Source organism: Podospora pseudoanserina, chromosome 4 (genome assembly GCF_035222485.1).
Source record: "Podospora pseudoanserina strain CBS 124.78 chromosome 4, whole genome shotgun sequence".
NCBI lineage: Eukaryota > Fungi > Ascomycota > Sordariomycetes > Sordariales > Podosporaceae > Podospora > Podospora pseudoanserina.
In genome coordinates, this window is record NC_085923.1 from 446208 (window position 1) to 467556 (window position 21349).

At 51.9% G+C, this 21349-nt stretch overlaps 10 protein-coding genes across 10 annotated transcripts; 4 read left to right on the forward strand and 6 right to left on the reverse strand.

The window, feature by feature from the left end:
- Nucleotides 1-162: 162 nt before the first annotated feature.
- Nucleotides 163-1504, forward strand: QC764_401290 (uncharacterized protein). The gene is made up of 3 exons (XM_062946404.1): nucleotides 163-673; nucleotides 733-1094; nucleotides 1143-1504. Exons 1-3 carry the CDS (start codon nucleotides 403-405, stop codon nucleotides 1392-1394), a joined length of 885 nt encoding a protein of 294 aa, XP_062799997.1. The 5' UTR covers nucleotides 163-402; the 3' UTR covers nucleotides 1395-1504.
- A 103-nt stretch (nucleotides 1505-1607) lies between these two features.
- On the reverse strand, nucleotides 1608-2537 carry QC764_401300 (uncharacterized protein; the record flags this gene model as incomplete). The annotated part of the gene is made up of 1 exon (XM_062946405.1): nucleotides 1608-2537. One exon carries the CDS (start codon nucleotides 2535-2537, stop codon nucleotides 1608-1610), a length of 930 nt encoding a protein of 309 aa, XP_062799998.1.
- Nucleotides 2538-3195: 658 nt separating this feature from the next.
- On the forward strand, nucleotides 3196-4884 carry QC764_401310 (uncharacterized protein; the record flags this gene model as incomplete). The annotated part of the gene is made up of 1 exon (XM_062946406.1): nucleotides 3196-4884. The coding sequence occupies one exon, from the start codon at nucleotides 3196-3198 to the stop codon at nucleotides 4882-4884; it is 1689 nt and encodes a 562-aa protein (XP_062799999.1).
- QC764_401320 (uncharacterized protein) lies at nucleotides 3531-7203 on the reverse strand. Its single transcript, XM_062946407.1, has 2 exons — nucleotides 5086-7203; nucleotides 3531-5020 (listed from the first exon to the last, which is right to left on the reverse strand). Exons 1-2 carry the CDS (start codon nucleotides 6829-6831, stop codon nucleotides 5003-5005), a joined length of 1764 nt encoding a protein of 587 aa, XP_062800000.1. The 5' UTR covers nucleotides 6832-7203; the 3' UTR covers nucleotides 3531-5002.
- A 4245-nt stretch (nucleotides 7204-11448) lies between these two features.
- Nucleotides 11449-11784, reverse strand: QC764_401333 (uncharacterized protein; the record flags this gene model as incomplete). Its single annotated transcript, XM_062946408.1, has 1 exon — nucleotides 11449-11784. One exon carries the CDS (start codon nucleotides 11782-11784, stop codon nucleotides 11449-11451), a length of 336 nt encoding a protein of 111 aa, XP_062800001.1.
- Nucleotides 11785-12956: 1172 nt separating this feature from the next.
- QC764_401334 (uncharacterized protein) lies at nucleotides 12957-13355 on the forward strand (the record flags this gene model as incomplete). Its single annotated transcript, XM_062946409.1, has 1 exon — nucleotides 12957-13355. The coding sequence occupies one exon, from the start codon at nucleotides 12957-12959 to the stop codon at nucleotides 13353-13355; it is 399 nt and encodes a 132-aa protein (XP_062800002.1).
- A 412-nt stretch (nucleotides 13356-13767) lies between these two features.
- Nucleotides 13768-14576, reverse strand: QC764_401335 (uncharacterized protein; the record flags this gene model as incomplete). The annotated part of the gene is made up of 3 exons (XM_062946410.1): nucleotides 13768-13957; nucleotides 14017-14142; nucleotides 14236-14576. The coding sequence occupies 3 exons, from the start codon at nucleotides 14574-14576 to the stop codon at nucleotides 13768-13770; spliced, it is 657 nt and encodes a 218-aa protein (XP_062800003.1).
- A 1068-nt stretch (nucleotides 14577-15644) lies between these two features.
- Nucleotides 15645-16538, reverse strand: QC764_401337 (uncharacterized protein; the record flags this gene model as incomplete). Its single annotated transcript, XM_062946411.1, has 1 exon — nucleotides 15645-16538. The coding sequence occupies one exon, from the start codon at nucleotides 16536-16538 to the stop codon at nucleotides 15645-15647; it is 894 nt and encodes a 297-aa protein (XP_062800004.1).
- Nucleotides 16539-16881: 343 nt separating this feature from the next.
- On the reverse strand, nucleotides 16882-18429 carry BNA2 (Indoleamine 2,3-dioxygenase; the record flags this gene model as incomplete). Its single annotated transcript, XM_062946412.1, has 1 exon — nucleotides 16882-18429. One exon carries the CDS (start codon nucleotides 18427-18429, stop codon nucleotides 16882-16884), a length of 1548 nt encoding a protein of 515 aa, XP_062800005.1.
- Nucleotides 18430-19423: 994 nt separating this feature from the next.
- STP22 (Suppressor protein stp22 of temperature-sensitive alpha-factor receptor and arginine permease) lies at nucleotides 19424-21330 on the forward strand (the record flags this gene model as incomplete). The annotated part of the gene is made up of 4 exons (XM_062946413.1): nucleotides 19424-19514; nucleotides 19583-19670; nucleotides 19740-19978; nucleotides 20044-21330. Exons 1-4 carry the CDS (start codon nucleotides 19464-19466, stop codon nucleotides 21328-21330), a joined length of 1665 nt encoding a protein of 554 aa, XP_062800006.1. The 5' UTR covers nucleotides 19424-19463.
- Between the last annotated feature and the right edge of the window lie 19 nt (nucleotides 21331-21349).

Here is a 21349-nt window from a genome sequence, read left to right on the forward strand (position 1 = left end):
CCGTCTCCGCACGGGCAATCTATCATTCCCGGGTATACCAAACATCATCCCAATCAGAGCGCAGGTGCAAGACAGGGGCCACCTGACGACCCAAGTGTAAAAAAGTCTCAGCCTCTTGTTGCGCGGGTTAGCAAGCGCCCCAATCTTTCCCTGACGCTTGTCGTCAGTCCTGGTCCTTGCTCAGAGGGCCTCAGATGTATAAAACCTTCCCTTCATCCATACGAGAGATAGATGACAGACGTATATCGATCAGCTGCTGTGGTTGGCGTTCATGGCAATAACGTTGCGTCCGGGGGATTGGAATGCACCACTACGCTTGTACCCCACGACGAACTACCGGTTATTGGGGCGTTCCAGAAACCAGAACCATAATGAACCGTTTTAAGCGGATTCCCCGGGCTGATGAAGACTTGCGCAGGAGAACCTTCCACGCAGATTGACAGGTCTCTTCGGTTGCATCGAGCCACGCAAGACTCTGGGCACGAGCTTTGGGAGGGTGATAAGAAGGCTGATCTCCTGGCTTTGTTAGCACCGATTCATTACGATCATCTACTCAAACAGACACTGCAGAGCTTCAAGATGCAACTCTACAACCTCCTCACCATTGCCCTCGCCGGGTTGGCTGCTGCCTCCCCTGTTGAGCTGGTCGAGCGTCAGCAAAAGCTTCGCATCAGTGCGTGGACCCCCCTTTTACCCCTATTTTCCCCCTCCCTTTTTGACTAACAAAAACAGTGCCTCTTGGTGACTCCATCACCGAAATCGCCTGCTGGCGCGCCTTCGTCTGGGATCAGATCGCTGCGGCCGGCTTCGCCAACCAGGTCCAATACGTTGGTTCTCAGAATTCCAACCCCCAGGGCTGCCGTCCTACGACCACGAACTGGGATCAGCGCCACGAGGGTCATTCCGGCTGGCTCGCGATTGATATCGCCAACAATTACCTCGCCAACTGGCTCCGGAGCACACCGGCCGATATCGTCCAGTTCATGCTTGGCACCAACGATGTGTTTAGGGGGAGAAGCACCAATGATATCATTGCTGCCTACACCAAGATGGTTCAGATCATGAGGGCGGCGAACCCCAAGATGAAGATCATTGTATGTTTGACGCTGAATTTTTGAGAAAAGGGAAAACTAACAGCATAGGTCGATCTTGTCATCCCCCTCGGCGTTGGCTCCAACTCGGGTATCCAGGCCCTCAACGCCCGCATCCCCGCCTGGGCTGCTGGCCTCAACACCACCGAGAGCCCCATCGTCATTGCTGACTGCAACACCGGCTACAAGACTTCCGACCTGCGTGACGGTGTCCACCCTAGCATTGCTGGTGATCAGTTCCTCGCCACCAAGATTGGACCGCCTCTTCTCAACTATATCAGAGAGTCGTTGGCTGGTAACTAGGCCACTCGCGGTGAACAAAGGGACGATGAGTACATAGGACTGATAGGCACGTAAATACCAGCAACAATGAAGGATCCACCTTGAGGCTGTTTAAGCCACGGAAGTCTCGCGCTGTAGTATCGATGTCAAGAACTGACTGCCTCGCTTTTGGTTGAGTAATGAACCCTGACACACCCCATCAAACCTCCTGTCTTGGTCCCACCGGTTGGCTTCCTACCAATCCAAAAAATACGCAATCCCATCCAACAACGCACTCCCCCCCACAGCAGCATGATCCATCCCCGCATACTCCTTCACCGCCACATCCCTCATCCTCCCGCTCCCCACAAGCCGATCAAACAGCTCATGACTATACCTCCCCGGCCCAAACCTCTGCAAGAGATTCTTCCTCGCCTGAAACTGGGACTCCGTCTGCGTCCTCCTCCTCAGCGGGTAATCCTCCAACTCGCCATATCCGATAAAGACCGCTGGCTTGGTCTGGTTCTGCCCAAACTCGATGTCACCAGGGATGTCCATCCCGTCTCCCAACCTCCGCGTGACATTCATTAGGACCGTCTGGTTCATCAACGTGAGTGATGGACTGGCGGCGATAAATGTATCGAATAAGTCGGGTTTCGTGATCAAGGCGTAGGTAACGAAGAGACCCCCGCTTGAATGGCCGTATATAGCGTCCCGAGTGAAGTTGACGTTGGGGAAGATGGTGTCCTGCACCCAGGGGCGGAGGGTGAGGTTGATGAAGTCGATGAAGGTGTCTGCACCCCAGGGAACGGGGTCGCCGGGGATGGGGGCGCCGAAGTCGATGCTGCGTTGGGTGAGGGCGTAGACGTTGTCTGTGAGTGGGTAACCAATACCGACGACCAAAGCATCGGGTTGGGAGGGGTCGACGGGTTTGCGGCGTTTGAGGTGGTCGGCTGCTGTTGAGGCTAGGGCGTTGCCGTCTGTGACGTAGACTGTCAAGGCGGTTTTGTTGGTTATTTCTGCTGTGGGGAGAGAGGAAGGGCCCCATTCGAAGGGGTAGGAGAGGGAGATTTGGTAGGTTACGTTGGAGGAGGGAGAGGAGGTGGCGTTGTAGAAGAGGGTGTTGGGGAGGAAGGCTGGGGGGAGGGGCGGGAAGGGGGTGAATGTCCAAGGGGCAGTGGCCATTGTGGTGTGTTTGATGTCTAGTTTGTCTCTAAGTGAATTTAACAGTTGGATTGGATGGCGAATTGATAGATAGCCTGCTCACGATGTGTTCAGGGTTTGAGGCAAGCATTATGGAATGAAGAAGTGAGACCCAATTCCTGTGTGCATGGCGGGGTGCTCGGACTCAGTTCAATATCCCCGCGGTACGTCCCAACTTGTAATAGTCTCGGCAAATATCAGTCCGAGTAGCGCGCCATCAACAACAGGTCACAAGTTCAGCTCGAGGGAATTAATTGTAGGTATGATGGGTTAGGTGTACGACACAAGACACGGCCAGTATCCCGAACAGCAGTTTAACAGTTCGCTGACACGAACTTGAGTTATGGAGCTGGCTACCTTACCTTAGTCAATTATATAGCTCTTGTGCTACCTAGTAACTTGTAGCTCGATGCTACCCCCTCACTTTAGCGCCTTCATGCTATTTACCACGTGACATTTATGGAAGTTTCAGCTTCATCTTGTTGGTTCGAATTCCCTCCTGGAGGTGGTCCTATTCCTGAATCTTAATCCATTCTCCCTTTAGGCATGCTCCCACGGTCACCCACCTGCTCGAACAAAGACGAAAATACGATGCTTCGAGACTGAGACACCCTAACATTAGTTTTGTCCTGCAACAATAATGAGGCTCATTGACACTACAACGTTGAAGTTGCGCGAGTTCACGGCGTACACCACTTCCGACTATCCAAAGTATGCAGTGCTCTCTCATACATGGGGTGACGAAGAGGTCACCTTCCAGGACATGATGACGGAACCTCTACCTTCCGAAAAGAGAGGATTTGCAAAGATCAAAGCGACTTGTGAGCTTGCCCGGATTGACGGTCTGAACTTTGCCTGGGTCGATACCTGCTGCATCGATAAGTCTAGCAGTGCCGAGCTTACCGAAGCGATAAACTCCATGTATGCCTGGTATCGGGCTTCAGAAACGTGCTACGCATTCTTGGAAGATTTGGAGTCAACGACCGAAATCAGCGCAAGTTCAGACTTTGCAAAATGCCGCTGGTTTACGCGCGGTTGGACTCTTCAAGAGCTCATCGCCCCAACAGAGCTCAAGTTTTACGATAAGAATTGGGTCTATCGGGGGTCCAAGCACGATCTTGCAGTCACACTCAAAGGGATTACACGCATACCAATAGCAATTTTAAAGCGTGAGCAGGAGCTCACCACAAAGTCTGTGGCACAGCGGATGTCATGGGCGGCCTTCAGGGAGACAACGCGCATAGAAGATGAGGCGTACTGTCTACTTGGCATATTCGGCATTCACATGCCTCTCATTTATGGAGAGGGCTTCCAGGCTTTCCAAAGGCTCCAGCAGGAAATTGTCAAATCTATTGGTGATATGACCATTTTGGCATGGGGCTCTGTCCAGGGCGGCCAAGGCTCTTCAGAGGGCCTCCAGGGTCTTTTTGCACCCTCCCCAGATGCGTTTTGGATCCCGGGTGTCATCAATTGCCTCCCAAGTCTTCCCGATATAACCATAACGACAAGAGGTCTCAGAGTGTCCCGAAACACTTGGATGCCCCTCTGGATTCATGGTACAACCTACTATTTGATTGTGGGTGCTTTCAGTCCCTGGACTGAACGTGTCAGCATCATGCAGTCTTCATCGGTCTCAGCTCTTCGACTGTCAAAGATAGGGCCGGGAATCTTTCTGAGAACAGGGCTGGATACCGAGGTCCCTGTAGACGCTCTATATGCTCAGCATCATCAGTCCGAGTACTATCTTCTTACAGATATTCCCAGTCAGATAAACGACATTTACGTTGGATACCGGAAGCATTCACTCCACGTCGAAGTCAACAAGACGTTCCACGTGGAAGATGCAGTTCCGCATTCGCTGTGGGATGACGCAGACAAGATCTTTCTCCGAGAAAGCGCCTGGCAACCACATGCCCGCATTCATTACAATGTGGTTCTTGGTGTGAGATTCAAAGGGATCGGCGACTTCAGTGCCATTGAAGTAGTTGTACTCCTTGACTTATCCTCACATCTACCGAGCCTTATTATCTTCCAAGCCTCGCAGGCACCCAGGCTCGTTTCAAAGCTCTTCGGTCCAATGTCGAAAGAGCATTCGATGATGCTGGCTGACTTGGAGCATCTGAATGATTCTGAAACCAGCTTGGAAAGCTTTGTAACTGTATCCACAGACAGGGGACCCGCCAGGATCACACCGGTACTTACTGAAACGGAAGATGTGTTTCTATCGTCGGAAGAGGAAGGCAGTGCCATTCCAGTAGCCAACCTCCAGCTTCAAATTCAGGACATTGGTGACAGCGCAGATTCCCAGCTGGTGACCGGCGAGAAGTGATGGTATATGAGAGACCAACGAGTGAATGAAGACGGGAGTGCTTAGGAAAATATCGCTGGATGATTTGGCCCGTTCACATTATACGTAGGCTTCAACAAAGTTCTCATCAGGATCTTGGTCAGTATACTGATCTAATCTTCAAACTACCTGTAAGTATATGAAATTTCTACAGAAAGATAGACTTTTAGAGATAAATTCCTACTTGACCCTAATTGTCTCATTTGTGCTCCATCCAGAAGATGAAAGCACCTGGTCTGTTCCAACAGCATATCCTGCGACTCGTAGCCCTCCGTTGCTCTCTTGTTCTACCAACATAAAGAGGTTATTCTCAGGGTCAGACCAAGTAGGGTAGCTTCCGTTGAGATAGTTCTTCTTTTCTCCAATGTGAACCACGTATGGTGGCAACGATGATCCACCTTGCACGTCGATTATGTCCCATTGTTGATGTCCATGATCCCGTATACTGTGAGCCCCCTTGCCCGTGGTGTTTTCAGATTCCCCAGAAGCAGACACAATCACAGAGGCAACTGGTGCTGTGACATTGACATAGCCGTCTTCATCGACAAAACCGGTCGGGGCACCCTGTAACCACCAAAGCAACCCATTCTCCATGGCATCTTCATCCCCCAAATGCGCCTCAACACCTTCCCCAAGCTCCAGAATGTTTGGTGCAGTTGAGAAAACCTTACCTGGCGGCAGGCTTGGAATCACTCCAAGCCACTCAGCCCGGCCACCTCGAGCCAAAATCTCTCTCATGAGAGCGAGTGCTGCCTTTAGCCTGTCATCGTGTTCAAATTGCCTTGCGTCCAAAGACACTCCAAACATGCCCATAATACTGAGAATCATATCCACAGGCCGATACGCAACACGCATCATGGCCGCCCGCCAAATCGCCGAGGCCATCCCCTCCTTCCCTTTCAGATCCAGCGCCCCAATCAGCGCATTCCTCTGCACCCTGTCCCCGGGCCGTTTATCCCCCACTATCAAGTTCATTTCCAACTTCTGTTTCTTTTCCTGCGTGGGATCATCTTCCGATTTCGTAACCAGATAAGTCGCCCTAGAAGACGCCGCCAACAAAGACACCAGCTCCGTCATTCCCGCCCCTGACTCGTCACCCTCCACTTGTTCAACATGCAAGTAGAACAGCGACTCTAGATAACAAGTGCCATGGGTCCATGAAAATAACACCTTGCAACGGGGCGGCGCGATAGCTTCTTGGAGAGTCCATGCGCGGGAGACCCAGTTGGTTTCTTCCTCAAGGGCGACAAGTCGTGACAAACCTCCAGGGAGGATGAGACAGACGTGGCAGTGCTCATAGATGGAGAACATTCTCTGGATCTGCCAAGCCTTGTCGTCTTCGTCCCCTTGCTTGATGCAGAGGCCGTCGAGCCAGAGGAGGGGGCATTCAAGCTGGAGGGCGGCGCGGCAGGCGGTGCGGAGGGCGGGGAGGGAGATGGGGTCGGCGTTGAAGGCGGATTTGATGGTCATTGTTGGGGGTGGGTTGGCGGTGGGGTTTAAGGGGGGGACGCCTTTCCAGACGTAGGAGATGGCGGCGTAGCGGTTTTTGGGCAGGATGTCTGTTTCAACTACTCGGAGATAACTGCCGTTGGCGAAGGGTTTGGCGTCGATGAAACGGTACCGAGCTGCGGGTACTTGGTCGAGGGAAATGGGGGCCGTGGAAAGGGACTCGAAGGGAAGCTTCAGTACGCATGGCATGGAGTGAAGATCGTCGGCCTGTCCACCAGCTGGTTTTTCGGGGTTCTCCATAATATCAAAGTAAAACGATGAGGTGTTTGAGGTAGAGAATACAAACCTCTGACACTGTCGGATTCGCGAGAGGTGTTGGGCCGTGATGCGATGTGAGTGGCTCCCGTCTTGCCTCTGACCAGCCACCTTGCCTCGATGACTACGATGACATCCCCAGACCTTTGTGAGGCGTAGGACCATTCGATCCTTTCACATACGACCATATCCAGCGGAAAACTCGGGAGCACAAAGGTGGTATGAAATATATTCGTAACTACGGTCGTTGATCTGACCGCCCTGATTGCTGGAATTACCAAGTTGCTAGGACTGATAATAAATCTACCTTACGTCGGGCACTGGCATGTGATAGCCGTGGCTCGGTGTCTGCCTGAGTGTTGGTGAGATGTGTTCGAAAGCGGCACTGAGACTTGATTACGGTCGCAGGTTTGGTTTGGAATATACCGAGTCCCACGGCGTTAGATGCTTGCAGGCTCACGGACGAGATCAAATAGTAAACTGAGTTTGGAATTGAAAGAGGCCTGATGGCGATAGTCTGGAAAATTTTGGGACAGAATGAAATGAGACCCAACTATCGTTATCAAAAATAACCCCGCACCTGCCCCTCAATCCCCCCCAATAGGGTACGAGCGAAACTCCCCCACTGCCTCAACGTAGAAGTCACCTTTCGAACAAGTTCTACACGAGAGTTACGTCTAAGTGGGGTCCAGAATCGGATGTGGTTGGGTGAACGGAGACACCTCCGGGGAATTAATGTGAATTTTGGTAAATGAAATTACTGTGGAGACAGTGAGAGAGAATTTTTGTCTTCGTTCACCAGAGTGGTTCAGCTTGGGCACAGCTAGTTGGCATCCAGACTGACTGACGATATGAATGCAGTTCGTGCAGCCTGACCATCAACATTGCGATTTAGGGCGCTGTAGCACGCGTTAGACGTGCTTTAAGAAATAAAAGCGGGAGCTTCCTGCGGTTAGGAGATGGCGGGGTCTTGGAGCTGCTCTGCGCGCCAACGCACACTCCCGCCTCGGGTCGAGCTAATGGATTTCCCATTCACAACACGACTGTCTACATGCGCCGAGCAGGGACCTCTGGCAAAGACGCATTTCATTTTTGCTAGTTCTCATTGGCTCCCACTACTGCTAGGTTGTGAATAACATATGATAGCGAATGCTTATGTAAGCAACAAGTCCTGAGTGCTTTTCTGTGGTTTGGCAGCATGGTCTCCAAACTCGACTTGAATGTTGTCCTTCGAGCTATAAGCCGCCACGACACCTTCGACAGCCCGTTCATCATTTTCGCCCGATTTGCCAACAAGTCGTGCAGCGGGCCCCAAAGCTGCGTCTCGACACAGTTAATCTCAACTCGAGGCATTTCAAGCTCTATTGCCACTCCGAGTTTCTATCGGCCACTGCACAGGCCTCAGCAATGGCCGACGATCCAGATCTAACACTATGGAGTCATACTTCAGGCGAAGCAGAAGCACTCCAAGCAGGCCATATCATTGAGGAGGCAAAAGTACATATTAATGACCAAAAGACTATGGATTTACTTATCGCCTCTGGCAGTTCGGGAATGTTTGAAGAAGGAGTCTCTGGAGAAGAGAAGGAAATTGTAGAAATGAAGCGTGAGATCAAGGAGAAGGAGAGGCAGATGCGGGAGGAGAAGCGGAAGCAGGATGAGAAGTGAACAAGGACGCCACCAACTGCTTATACTCCTTTAATTCATCGGCCTTGTCCTAAATAACTTGGGCAGAATTTTCGCGCCAGCATCCCAAAAATATCGCTTCCGCTTGTACTCTGTCGAACATGACTGGAAATCGGGGATAGATATGTTTCCAGACGAGCGAATACAGGGCACTAGAATTTACAGCCAACGACAAGATTTGCCCAAGACATAAACAAGGTAGGCCGAAAGAGCCAACCAATAAAGAGAATCAGAGACAAGCCCGAAAAGGCAACAGCCAAGACATAACAGCCAGCCAGAGCTTGGAACGGCCCCGGGATCTTGTCCAACTCATTCAAGAAGTCCTGTTTTAAGCCAAGCCTGGTCAGGTTCAAGTGTAAAGGACCAATATTTAACTGGCGATTGAGGAGCGCGGAGATGTTGAAAAGGGCTTTTAAGGGTCAGCAACGAGGTACTTGTAGGTATATAAACGGGAACGGTGCCTACAAAATTTCAGAGGCTACGTATAACTGGTCACGTTGTATCTAGCCCCGGGAGTCGTTATATTTAGGGTAAAGATACCCTGGCAAACGTCCCTAACATAGAGGAAATACCATTGCTAAACCCCTATTTCCTTCCCGAGCGTATTAGCGATATCGTCCTCGACGCTTAAGAGTTGCGCAAGGCCAGAACTAACGGCCGACCCAATCGCCGCGGTTACGTCTGAACACAGCTTACCGAGGACTCCTCCGAGAGGCCCACAAGATGTGGGCGAGGGACCACCCTCCCGCTTATCGGTGATGGGACGAGGTTTGGCCCAGGGTGGAGGTGTTTAACGTGAGAATGTGGTAGTCTTCCATGAAGCCGGGGTTCTCACCAGCTGTTAGGGCCAGCCCAGTGAGCACGAGCGTCACGGGTGTGATGAGGATTCCGACTGCTGTGCGCAGCTGGGACTTCGAGGCCCGATCGAAGTTAGTACGCACTGCGCGGATCAGCGTCCTCGAGACCCACTCGATAGTCGTGCGAGCTTCTCGGATCTGCATCATCGAGACCTGCTCGAAGTAGTACAGAGCTTTGAGACGAATAAACTGCAACCAATCAGTGGGTTTTTACAGAATATAGGAATATTGGAACACGAGGGGAGATGAAGATAACACGATCGAGATCAATAGCAAGGATGTGGTACCAGTCTAATGGTTCGGCGAGTCCCGAGATCCCGGCTCCGGGGCGCCAGAGGTGTCCACGAACTCGGAGCCCCGCCGATGGAACCGGATAACAAGACCTTCCCATGGAACCCCTATTGTTCGGTACCTTGTACCCGGCTTTCTGGGTTCCTTTGTCACCAGCTATCGGAGACTACAGCACACCCTTTTCGTCCGCAAGATCTCCCTCCAGTTCCTCATCCCACAAGTACGTTTCACAGCAGGCCAGGCATCGCAAGGATTCAGTACTGCCATGTAGTGGGATGCGATTTGCGGTAGCATCTTCACCCAACGAGAGGCCGGTTGCACGTTCGAGCCTGTTCACATTCCAAGGGTGCCATCGTATAAGCTTTCCCTGGTCCTTGTCTGGCTGTCCTGGACGTTGACACGCTGCGCTGTCTTAGTTTCAAGGAGTCCAAGTCGGACGAGTAGACCATGCAGTCCAAGAAGTGCCGTGGATCGCGAGTGCGAGCGCCAGGCCTCGCACCTGTCACTGCGTATTTCTCGGGGCCGTTTCGTGAAATACCCCACCCATAGCATATATACCACTCTTGGAGCGGTAGTCCTGGACATGTTAGCAAATATCAAGGCAGTGAAATTCAACTAACTTACTGGATTCCCGACAGCCATGCTAATCCCAGCCCCCGTGGCCACTCAGACTTATTTAGCCTCGGCCACAGCATCTGCGATAATTCGTAGCTTGCGCTCTGCATCTTCCTAGACGGAACCGAAATGATCTGCCAGTAGCTCGCCATTAAGGCGGTGTGCGGGCACTGGAAGCTTTACCGTCAACCTACACCGATCACCTTCTCGCACTTTCTTCAGGTGGTATGGGTAGATATAATCAAGACATGAGTGGTACATTGTCCATGCCTTGCCAAAGTCTACAAGCTTTCCGGCGACGTAAATGCGCAGGTGTATATCTCGATGCAAAAATCCCTAATCGCTGGAGACCTTGGAGATCCTCCCACATTTGCGGCACGTCTTCGGGGTGAGCTCGAGGTATCCGAATGCCTTGACCGCAAGATCCTCCTGATTTTCCTCTTTAAGCCGACCGTAGACCCGGGATTCTGCGTTGGAGGGGAGGAAACAGTCGTAGTATAATTGGGGAGTCTGGAGTGGGCGCGCTAGAAACACCGCCCAGCTGTCTCTCAGGGTGGTGACCCAGTGCATGAATGAAAACAGCTTGAGGGCAAAAGTCCCCTTGTCTTCAATTTCGACCTTCCAGAAATAACCGTCTTTATCTTTGGTGTGTCCCAGATTCTCTAAGAACTTGATATCAGCTCGGGCCGTTGGCGTTAACGATGCAAGTTTGGGACCTGGTATGGCGGGCAGGGCCGGTTGTGCGTCAGTCATGTTGGCGGTTAGTTGAACAGAATCAGAAATCTGGTGAGTTCGGCGTCGCCGCCAGTGTCTACTGCACTCTGATGGTAATATGTAGGTGAGGAAGTAGGTCGATGGCAGGGCCTTCAATAGCCCGCAAAGGTGACACGAACGGTAGTTCAGAGAAGTCAATTTCTGTTGGTCCGCCACCTGCACGCATAATGTCATGAACCTGTATTTGACCCATAAAATTCGTATCCACACCCAAGCATCCCAATCTTGATTCCCTTTCACGGAAGAACGTACATCTACCTCATCATAGGTAGCTGAACCTCCAGCATGGGCACTTCCATCCTACACCTATTTCAAGATACAGGTATCCGTCCGCAATCCCCCATCTTCAACTACCTTCGCTCCGGCTCTCACCAAGTACACGGAACCTCATGAAACGAGTCCAAAAAGCAAGGCTTCATGGCAGCCGTGCAGTGTCCTCCTCCAAGCTCTGTCGTACAAGTCCGAGTTAGTACAGTCCAAAACAAAGGTAAAGAAGAGAAATGAAGTAAGAACGAGGTGTTTAACAAGAGCCTTGAAAAGACCAAGCCTCTGGCTTGAATCACACGGGATAAGTGGAAGAAGAGAGAAACTGCATACCTCGCGCGCCCCGCTGTTTGATACACCTCTTCGGCTGGTTGCTAGCAAGAAAATGACCGCGGCCACCCGCCCAGTCAATGCAAAGCTCATAAATCCCCGGCACTCCAGTAGCGTCGTTGTATAAGCACCCTCCCCTGGCATCAATCCTGTGCAGCCCAAAGTCGGTATACCAGAGGCCCACGCGTTCCGGGCAGTTGATCCCTGAGCCGGGAGGGCATTTGGAGTAGACGGACATACCGTCGGCGGTCACAGTGGTGATCAAGCCGGCGAGGATGGCGGTTAGGCTGGGGAAATGCATTGTTGTTGCTTGTTTTGGTGAGTTCTAGCGGTGGCAAGCAACGTGGAGGAAAAGGTCGATGGAGATGCGTGAGGAGGAGGACGGTTGAGGTTAGATGGATGATGGAAAATGAGGGGGATGGAAGGGATAGAGGACGGTATTTATTAACGGTTAGGCCTGTCAAGGGTCCGATTGGCAAACGACTGAGAGGATGAAGCTGGTGATGGGCTGCATGGCTATCAGTATGAAAAATCACAAAGGTTGGAACGTTGGTGGATGAGGCTACCGCAAATAGAACCAATATTCGTGACATAATAGATATTGCCGAGGAGTGAGGTTTACGTATGCCTTGGACCCAGCGGCAGCGGTGAAGACTCTCCGTGGCGGAGTTACCGGAACATTGTTTGATTGTTGTTTGGTTTAACCATGTTGCTTGGAAATTTCTATGTTGTTGGTTGCTAGTGCACTTCATTACTGGGGCTACAAGGTTGCCGAGCATGGGTTACCGATTGGGACCCAAGACTTCTTAGTGGTGGTGCTGTTGGTAGAACAGACCTTTGGATATGGATTAATCATAGCAAATCTCTACAGTTGTGTTGGTAAGCCGCATGAAAAGTCTTGAAGACCCATCATCGCGATTGACTAGCGCCAACAAGTCAGCTTGACTAAATTCACGATACTTCAAGCCCACATCACTGAAGCCTGTGATGTCACTTTACTCGACGAGGGAAGGTACCCTGGTTGGGGACTTTCTATCATTGTTTGCAACCAACAATCTACTAGCGACCAGGTGGATTTACAAATATTTTATCCGAGTGGTGAATCATTCTCCAATTTCATCAAGGTACGCAGTGATGGCGGTCTGACGTGTTGTCACTGACCCCGGCATCTACCGGCATCGTGATGTTGGATTGACAGCACGCATTACCTTTCCCAATCCGTGTATGGGGACGTGACCCCAAGAAGATACCATATGGACAGCAGGAGATCCAGGACTATAAATCTCCATGCTTCCCTTGTTCCAAGTCAAACACCACTCCACCCACATCGCCCTATCCTGCTATCATCTCCATCTCAACCTCAACCGCACAACCTTGTCACCCCTTATCCGAGTAAGTCCACTCCGAGCCGAGTTCTCAGCCTGAAATCATTATGAAACAAACGCCTAACCCCCAATCTCTAGCCTATCTATCATGCGCCTCAGCACTCCCTTAGCAGCGGCAGCAACTCTGCTCCAATCCGCCACCCTCGCCTCAGCTGAAGCCTGGACCTTGTTCTCGTTCATCGACATGGAGCCCTTTCAACCGAACTGGGATGGCGGCCTCTGGCACACAGACTTTGGCTCCCACAACTTCAAGATTGAGAACGAAGATGGCTGCTGGAAGAACGTCGGCGTGCCCTCCATCGCTGAGGTCTGCGTCGACATTGTGCGCACCAGAGCCCACTTCATCGTCAGCGGGACTGGCCAGAGGCGGTGCATGTTTCTTGACCGCGGCAAGCGCGGCTCCAAATCTGCTTTGAAATGCTTCCGCGATACTTACGACCATTCCTGCTATATCGAGCTGTGGGAGGAGGTGGACTGCACGTGGTAGATTTTGGAGGTGCTGTTTTGTTAGGGTAGAAGGATTCGAAATTGTGATTGCCCACCCAGTTCAGGGAGGATGGGATGGGACGGTGGGAAGGATACCCAAGATGGCTATCATAGTGAGAGAAATGCAACCTCAACCTGACTTATCTCCGCTGTTATCAGTACAGTGAGAAAGAAGAAAATATTTCTTTTTAGACGGCCATCTGACCCAGGGTACCTAGAACGAATGACTGTCAAATAGAAAAGCTGATGGTCAACATGACCTATTGCACGGTTACAAACGCCACCGTTGCCAACAGTTGGGAATGTTGGTGAACGATATTGATAGAACGGTTTCCGGAACCAACGCAATCCCCTTACCTCTTCCACTGACCATCAACAGGCACTTCCTTGCCCCTGGCACGGATAGATTTCCGTTACACATGAGCCTTGATCTCGGCGTTGCTGTTCTCAATCTCAGTGCTGTTGCCCACCACACGGTTGCCGAAGCAGCCTCCCTTGTGGCAACACTTCCATGAGCTGATCGAGTCGTTGAAGTTGCCGTTTCCATCGTTGAGCTTCTGATCCTCCTGGGTGTGATAGCTGCTTCCCTGGCAGTTCCGATTCCTACATCACAAAGTTAGAATTCTGTCTGAAAGGCTTTCGAAAGGTGAAGAGCTGCTTACACGTACCATCTACATTTCAAGGCATTCTTGTTGTTGTTCTTGATGTCACTAATCTTGTTGTCCCAGTTGGAGGTGAAGTTGATTTCATGGTGTGCTGTTAATTTAGTGTTTAGTCCCAGTAGGTAGCTATTGCAGCCAATGATATGTCAATGAGATAATATAGAACTCTCACAACAGTTGTTGGGAGTAAACTCAAAGGTGTGGCAGGGTACACCCCACTTGATGTGCTCACAGGCATAGACGGAGGCATCCTCTCGGCGAGAGATTCCGCTGTGCTCTGAGACAGGCACATTTTCTGTGGGGGCAGCCATAGCGGAGAAACCTCCCAAAGCGAGGAGGGTGATAAGGGTCTTGAGTTGGAACATCTTGATTGTTGAGATTGAGAATTGGTTCACTGGAGTAGCTTGGGGTTGTTGACTTGAGACTTGATGATGTGTTTGAGTGAAAGAAAATGAGTCGACATGTTTCCTCCCTTTATACATTTCTTCTCGTCCTTTTTCCAGGCGCATCAACTCACCGAACTGGAATTCGAAACAGGAACATAGCAAGGCCCAAAGCATGAGCAGATACCGCTTACCAGATGCATCACTAAACTCCCTGGCTGCTGATACATGGACTCGAGGAACTTTGACGATGTCGGATTATGCCAGCGGACTAAGCCAGCGGACGTATACTGAGGGAGTCCAGAATCCTTTCAGTTGCCACCCCTTCATCGCGTTATCACAGACTCAAAGTTCAAGTTGTTGACGGATTTCGCATTGGCTATATGACGAGATTTATTTCACAAAGATGGCCCCCTCAAAGTCTCATGAGGTGTTAGGCAAGGCAACTCGAATATTAGCTAGAAACATAATGACGTTTCTAGTATATCTAGTAGGTGAACCAACACTTCAGTTGGGATTTGACCTGCTACCCACCCAAGAAATCCAAGAATGCTATGGCGAAATCAAAGAAACAAGCATTCCAAGCTACATCAACATGAGCCTCATCAATCGGCCTGCAACTGTGATAGGTTGTTGACTGTAACATATCTGACGACAATGGCTAAGACTCTTGGTAAGTTGAAGCGCAGCGTTTTGCCCCCGACCATCACGCCAGTCCTGGAACAAAACATGCACCTCGCTTACATCATTCTCCTAGCATGGAAGGTGACAGGCTTGTTTATTCCTCCAATGTAGCGCTAGGCATGCTACACTGCAGAACAAGACGTGGTGCCACCGGGGCTATCACTCACCCTATTGTAGCATTTACCAGGCGGCTGGATGATATCGGCTCAAAAATGTGTCGTTCAATGAACAATCTGCATCTGAGTCTGTTATTACAATTGAGATGGATGTATTCATGACAGACAAAGAACATGTCGCCACACCACCTGACAAAATCGACCCTCTGACTCAGAAGAATTACACACAATACATACAATTCACCATTCACATTTTACTTGGGTACCTTGCACAGGTTAAAGCACAGAGTTTATATTTCTCTAAAGAAAAAAGGTATAGATCATTACTCCCGTCACCAACTCTCATACCACTATTATCCCCACGTCATCACCCCCACTCCCCATCGGTTTCCCTTAACAACCCCGTTAGCTACCTGAAGTTTACCTAAAACATCAAAAACAAAATTCACTTCCCCTCCCTCTCCCGTTCTCTCTCCCTCCCCCGCTCCCTCTCCCTCTTCCTCTCCTTCACCCTCTCAACCTTCTCCAGCGAAGTCCCCATAATCCAAAGCCCCATCTTTGTTGAAAGGCTGTTCTTCTTGTTCTTCTTCTCCTTTTTGGAGGATATAGCATGGATGGTGGATGAAGATGATGCAGTATGGTGAACAGGGCTGAAGTTGGGGGTTTTGTGGGAGTTGTCGTGGGTTGGGCAAGTATTTTGATGGTGGTGAGAAGAAGAAAAAGAAGAAGAAAAAGAAGAAGAAGCCTTAGCGGGCTGTTTTCCCTTCTCCTTGTTTTTGGAGGAGATGGTGGGGTTGGTGAAGTGGGAGTCCATTTTGGTTTGTTTTTGTGGGTTGTGGATTTGTTTGTACGAACGGAAGGGGTGTAGTTTGTTGTGAGTGTTTAGTTGATGGTGACGAGGAATGGGGATGAAGGATGGGGGAGACTCGAATGGGTCAAGTTGTTTAAATAATGGTTGACTGGGGGGGTTATTCAGAGGGCCAGGTGAGAGACTCAGTGCTATAACTTTCGACCACAACAGCTGTGTTGACAGAGCAGCTGGACTGTTGGGCACATCTGTTAGAAGTTGTTTTGTATTGTTATGGCTCATGAACTTGGAAACAAGCTGCCAGTCCTCTAGGCCAGAGAACAAATGTTGGGAACAAGGGCCCTGTGATCCATCCACTTTTTTGCGCGACTGAAGAGCAACAATCCTATTGTGCAGAGATGATGATAGTTCTCTTTGTCTCACACGTTGGCGGAACCATCTGGCGAACTGCTGTTGTCTAGCGCTCTCCCGAGCTTGCGATTTCCTATTGACACATTTTCTTCTGCAAGGCTTGCTGTATAGACAAGACATGCTATCTGAGCAGGTCCTGGTGTACAGAGAAGGCTTGCAGAGTTGACATGCCTTGCAGAGTTTGACATGCCTTGCAGAATTGAGATGCCTGGCAGAGTTGGCAATCCTGGCAGACGTCGCAACTCTTGCCAGGCACGACCATCCTCGTAGCCATGCAGATTTGGAGACTGGCAACCAAGTGGGACTTTGTTTTCTCAGTTAGGGCCGGAAGTAGAAACATCTTACACTCTTGGATCAGTAGAGGAGAGCGACCCTTGGTATTCACTTGGTTCATTCAAACACTATGTGCCTAATCGTTCAAAACGCTAGCCAAATCGCCATGCACGCTCGATAATGTACTTCATTAATAGTTGCAGATACCTCCAACATCATCATCAATAGTCCAAGTACCTGCCAAACCAGGCATCTCCACCTCCTCAGTGACAGTATGGGACATCAGCAACCCAGCCCCCTCCTCGGGTTTTCCAGCAAAGAAGTCGTTCTGACCCGGGCCTTTGTGCACTCTGCTCATGAACCGCTTGGTCCATTCCTCAATAGCAGGTTCACCCGTCTCATCCCTGGCCTGCTTGAGGAAAGAGATGAGTGCTGTGCCGCCAGTTCCCTTGAGAGCACTCTTCTTCCCGTCATCAGCAGCCTTTTGAGCAGTGGCAGCAGCACCACGGGCATCGTAAGCAATCCCCTGAGGCTGCTGGCGAGAAGCAGTAGCGAGGTTGACCTTGCGACGGGCGACCTCGGGACTCCGACTGCGGCTCCGGGCGCGAACTTCCCGGCTAGGCAGGACAATATACCGCGTGACAATAGCAATGTGCTTGTCGCGGAGAGCGCGCAACATGGACAAACAGGCGTCGTAGGCAACTGAGAGGGATTTGTTGTCCTTGTTCTGCTCGACATATTCGCGAATGTTGGCAACACCTTGAACATCCTGAAGGAATCTAGCATGGGGTCCGGGCATATACTGACGCATCTCCATGATGAAGTTGTGCTTGGGCGCAGGGGCGTGACCTTCACGTCCGCGCTCCTTAGTCGGCTTCTCACCAGTGGGGCGATGGGTGATGCCCAAGACGATGTCGAAAAATTGGATCAGACTGCTCTGGGCATTGCTGCCACCGGCATATTGGCGGTAGGTCTCGGTTCCAGTTCCGTCCTCGTAGATAACGCCGTTGGGCAAACCGGCTTCGCCCATGTTCTTGCTGCCGGCCAAAAAGGGACGGATGCGGTTGTAAAAGATGTTGGGGTCGCAGCTCTCATGCATGCGGACCAACAGGGTGGTCAGATCATCCAGACGCTCAGCAAACGTGCTCAGGCAGCTGGTGACGGCCTTTGCATCGTCCTCCCGGGCAGCAGCAATAGCCCTCAGCATCAGGGGGACGATGGGTGCACCACGGGCTTCCATGGCGACAGAGACCAGGTAAAACCAGGACTCGTCGATGCCACCGGTGAAAGTGCACAAGCTGGCGAGGTTCTCGAGATTGTCGATATCCTCGTCCATGAAAAGGGGCTTGAAGTTCCAGAGACAGACAGCTGCGTAGGTGGCAACGGGCGGAACCTCGAGGTGTTCAGACACCTTCAACAGCGGGACTGAAATGGAAGGCGGCAGGCGGTCACTGGGACTATCACCGCCCCAGATGTAGCCGTGGGCCATAAAGGAGAGCAGCACGTAGGCTCTGCGCCATTCTGCGTCGTGTTCCAGACCGATGGTGGAGAGCACTGGGAGCCGGTCGATGACCCCGCGCAGCCGCTTGCTGAGAATGAGGGCCTGCAGGTTCGCCGCGATGGCCTCCCATTTGTTGTAGTAGGGATCCGGAAGCCTCGTCAACGGCAGGACGTCCGGGAGGAAGCCGTGGGTTGGAGAGATTCCATAATTGGCCAGGTCCGGGATGGGCGCCAACATACCGGCGGGAATGTATTTTTCGTTAAAAAGAGTAAAGGTAAAGTTGAGAGTCGAAGTGATAATCGCTTCAGTCGAAACAGTCCTGACGCAAGGAGTATACAGAATTGTCTCTGTAATACTCCTCAGCCGTGCGAAAACTCGGTTGAGGCGTGGGCATATGTTTAGAGTTAAGACGTTTGAAGTGTTCGGACCAGAAAACTTGTGGGACGAGATGGGACGGGATAGTCAAGTAATAGATAGAAAAGAGTCAGAGTCGAGATCAACTGGTTGCTGAGTCGTAAGACAACTTGCGAGGGAGGCGCTGTCTTTTGTAAGCGGCACTTCCAATGAGCGAAAAAGTTTGCCCCTCTTGAAAAAGTTATTATGGGACGGTGCCAAGACGTCAAACACTGCGCCGTTGGCATCTCGGATCAAATCATGGCAAGACAATGGCCAGGCACAGTGGAGACTTGAAGGAAAATATCGCAACCTGGAACCTCAAAGGGCGCGCCCTTTTGCCCTGGGCACTCGAGGCGCCGTGTGCCTTTCTCTTCCAGGCTCATGTTGGAACTGCGCCGACCCCGGCCCCTCCTTTTGCCCCCGGCCTGCTGTCACTTCACTATGCCGGTCTGTTCCGTCAGACATGGGATGTGGGACGAGGGTGGCATTTGAATGACAGATGAGCCGAGGAAATGAATGGAAGGACCTTTTCCTTCAACAAGAAACCTGGAAGTCAGCAGAGCACTGAAGTATGCGGCTGCAATCGATCAAAATGCACAAAAAGATCTTGTCTTACCCCGCCATTAGCCGAGGACCGTGCACACCCGGGCCTCAAGCTCGGGCCAACTGGTGTTTGAGAGACTTCGAAAAAGTGCCAAGGCTGAAATGCCAAGACAAAATGGTGCCCTGTCTCGTCATCAGAATGCCAAGGCTATCGCTGTCCCACAGCACGCCCCCAGCCTGGTTCTGGCGGCACCTCAACGGCCGCAAACGACGACGCTGACGACAACAACAGGCCGATAACTACAAACAGCTGCTTCTTCGAGGACCCCAACATGGCAGTCCAGCAGCATGTCCTGAACTGGCTGTACAGTGTCTTGACAAGTGTATGTTCCAATTGCTACCTCGATATTGTGATAGAGCCATACTAACTGCTACCCCTCTCCGCCAACAGGAATATCGAGATGTCAACCGTGCCTACAGCGATGTTGCCCAGGCCCTCGCGCAATACCCCTCCCTCTCCCCGAGGACCGATGTCCACAGTATGCTCATGCTGCCTCGATGAATGATTGCGCGCGCATGGCCAGCTCACTGACGATGCGCTGCGACAGCCTTCCCCAACGGTTCATCAGCTCTCCTCGTTCGCCTGACCGGCACCATCCCCGTCCTGTTTCGCGGCACAACATATCGATTCCCGATATCACTATGGGTTCCCCATGCCTACCCGCAGGAAGCGCCCCTGGTCTACGTGACCCCGACCGAGAACATGATGGTGCGCCCCGGCCAGCATGTTGATCCGCAGGGACAGGTCTACCATCCATATCTCGCGGGCTGGGCTGGGTTTTGGGACGTATGTTCTCTTCCGGACGATACTATGGGGTTATCTGGGACTCGAAGCTGATTATCCCGTTGCAGAAGTCTAGCATTCTCGACTTTCTCGCCATTCTGCGAGATGTCTTTGCCAAAGAGCCGCCAGTAGTGGCTCGACAGCCAGGGGGACCGCCGCCTCCACCAGCTCAGCAATTGCAATCGGCATCACCACCTCCTGTTCCTCCCCTCCCGCCTGATCTCGCCTCCAGGCCATCAAGTCAGGCTCAACACCACAGCCCGGAAAATGCGCCGAGACCACCACCCCCTCCACCAAAACCCGGCATGCAAGTCGACCCACGACAACCTCCTGTCCAAGGGTCACCTCGAGCCGGTCCCCCAGTACCTCCACTACCACCAAAGCCAGGACGTCCTATAAGCCAGTATGCCGGTGAAGATCCAAGACTGCACCATGAACAACAAGCGCGACCGGGTCGATCACGATACGACACAGCACCCCCATTACCACCCCAAGCGCCCCAGTCTCCTCCGGTACCACCACGTCCCTTCCACCCTCCAGTCCAGCAACAACAACAACCACCACCACCACCAGGCCCCCAATACCAACGTTCTCCCCCTCCACCAAGCAACTACTCCCCGGGACCACCTCAACCCCCTTACCTCCCCAACGACACTCGCCGCTCCCTCCCTCCACAACAACAATTCACCCCCCTCCACCAACAACAATGGCAACAACCCCAAGCTCAACCTCCCATCCAACAACCCCCACCACCCCAACCCAACCCCCCCGTCCCAGACATCATGGACTCGGAAGACCTAACTCTTTCCATTCCACCCACCACAACCTCGGCGCCACCCATCCCCCCAAACCCTGAAAAAGACGCGCTCCTCCGCCAGCTCGCTTCAACACTGTTTACACTACGGCAGCAGGCCCGCGACCAGAACAACTCCTCCCTTGCAGGTCTGCAATCGCAGCGGCAAGCCATGGCGGCAGCAAGCCAAAGAATGCAAGCTGAGTCGGCGCAACTGACTCAGCTTTCGAACCTCCTGACGTCCAACACATCCATCTTACAGGACTCGCTCAGAAAGGCAGACGCAGTGATTGAGAGCTCGTCTCGTCTTCCAGAGCCGAATATTGACGAGCTTTTGGTGGCTCCGACAGTGGTGGGGAACCAGCTTTACGATCTTGTCGCCGAAGAGAGGGCGTTGGCGGATGCGATTTTTGTGCTTGGGAGGGCGGTGGAGCGGGGACGGATCGCGCCGCAGACGTTTGCGAGGTTGACGAGGAGTTTGGCGCGGGAGTGGTATCTCAAGAAGGCGCTGGTGAAGAAGATTGGGGTTGGGATGGGGTTGAGTACCGGTGTTGGGTACTGAACTGTCGCAAGATAAATGG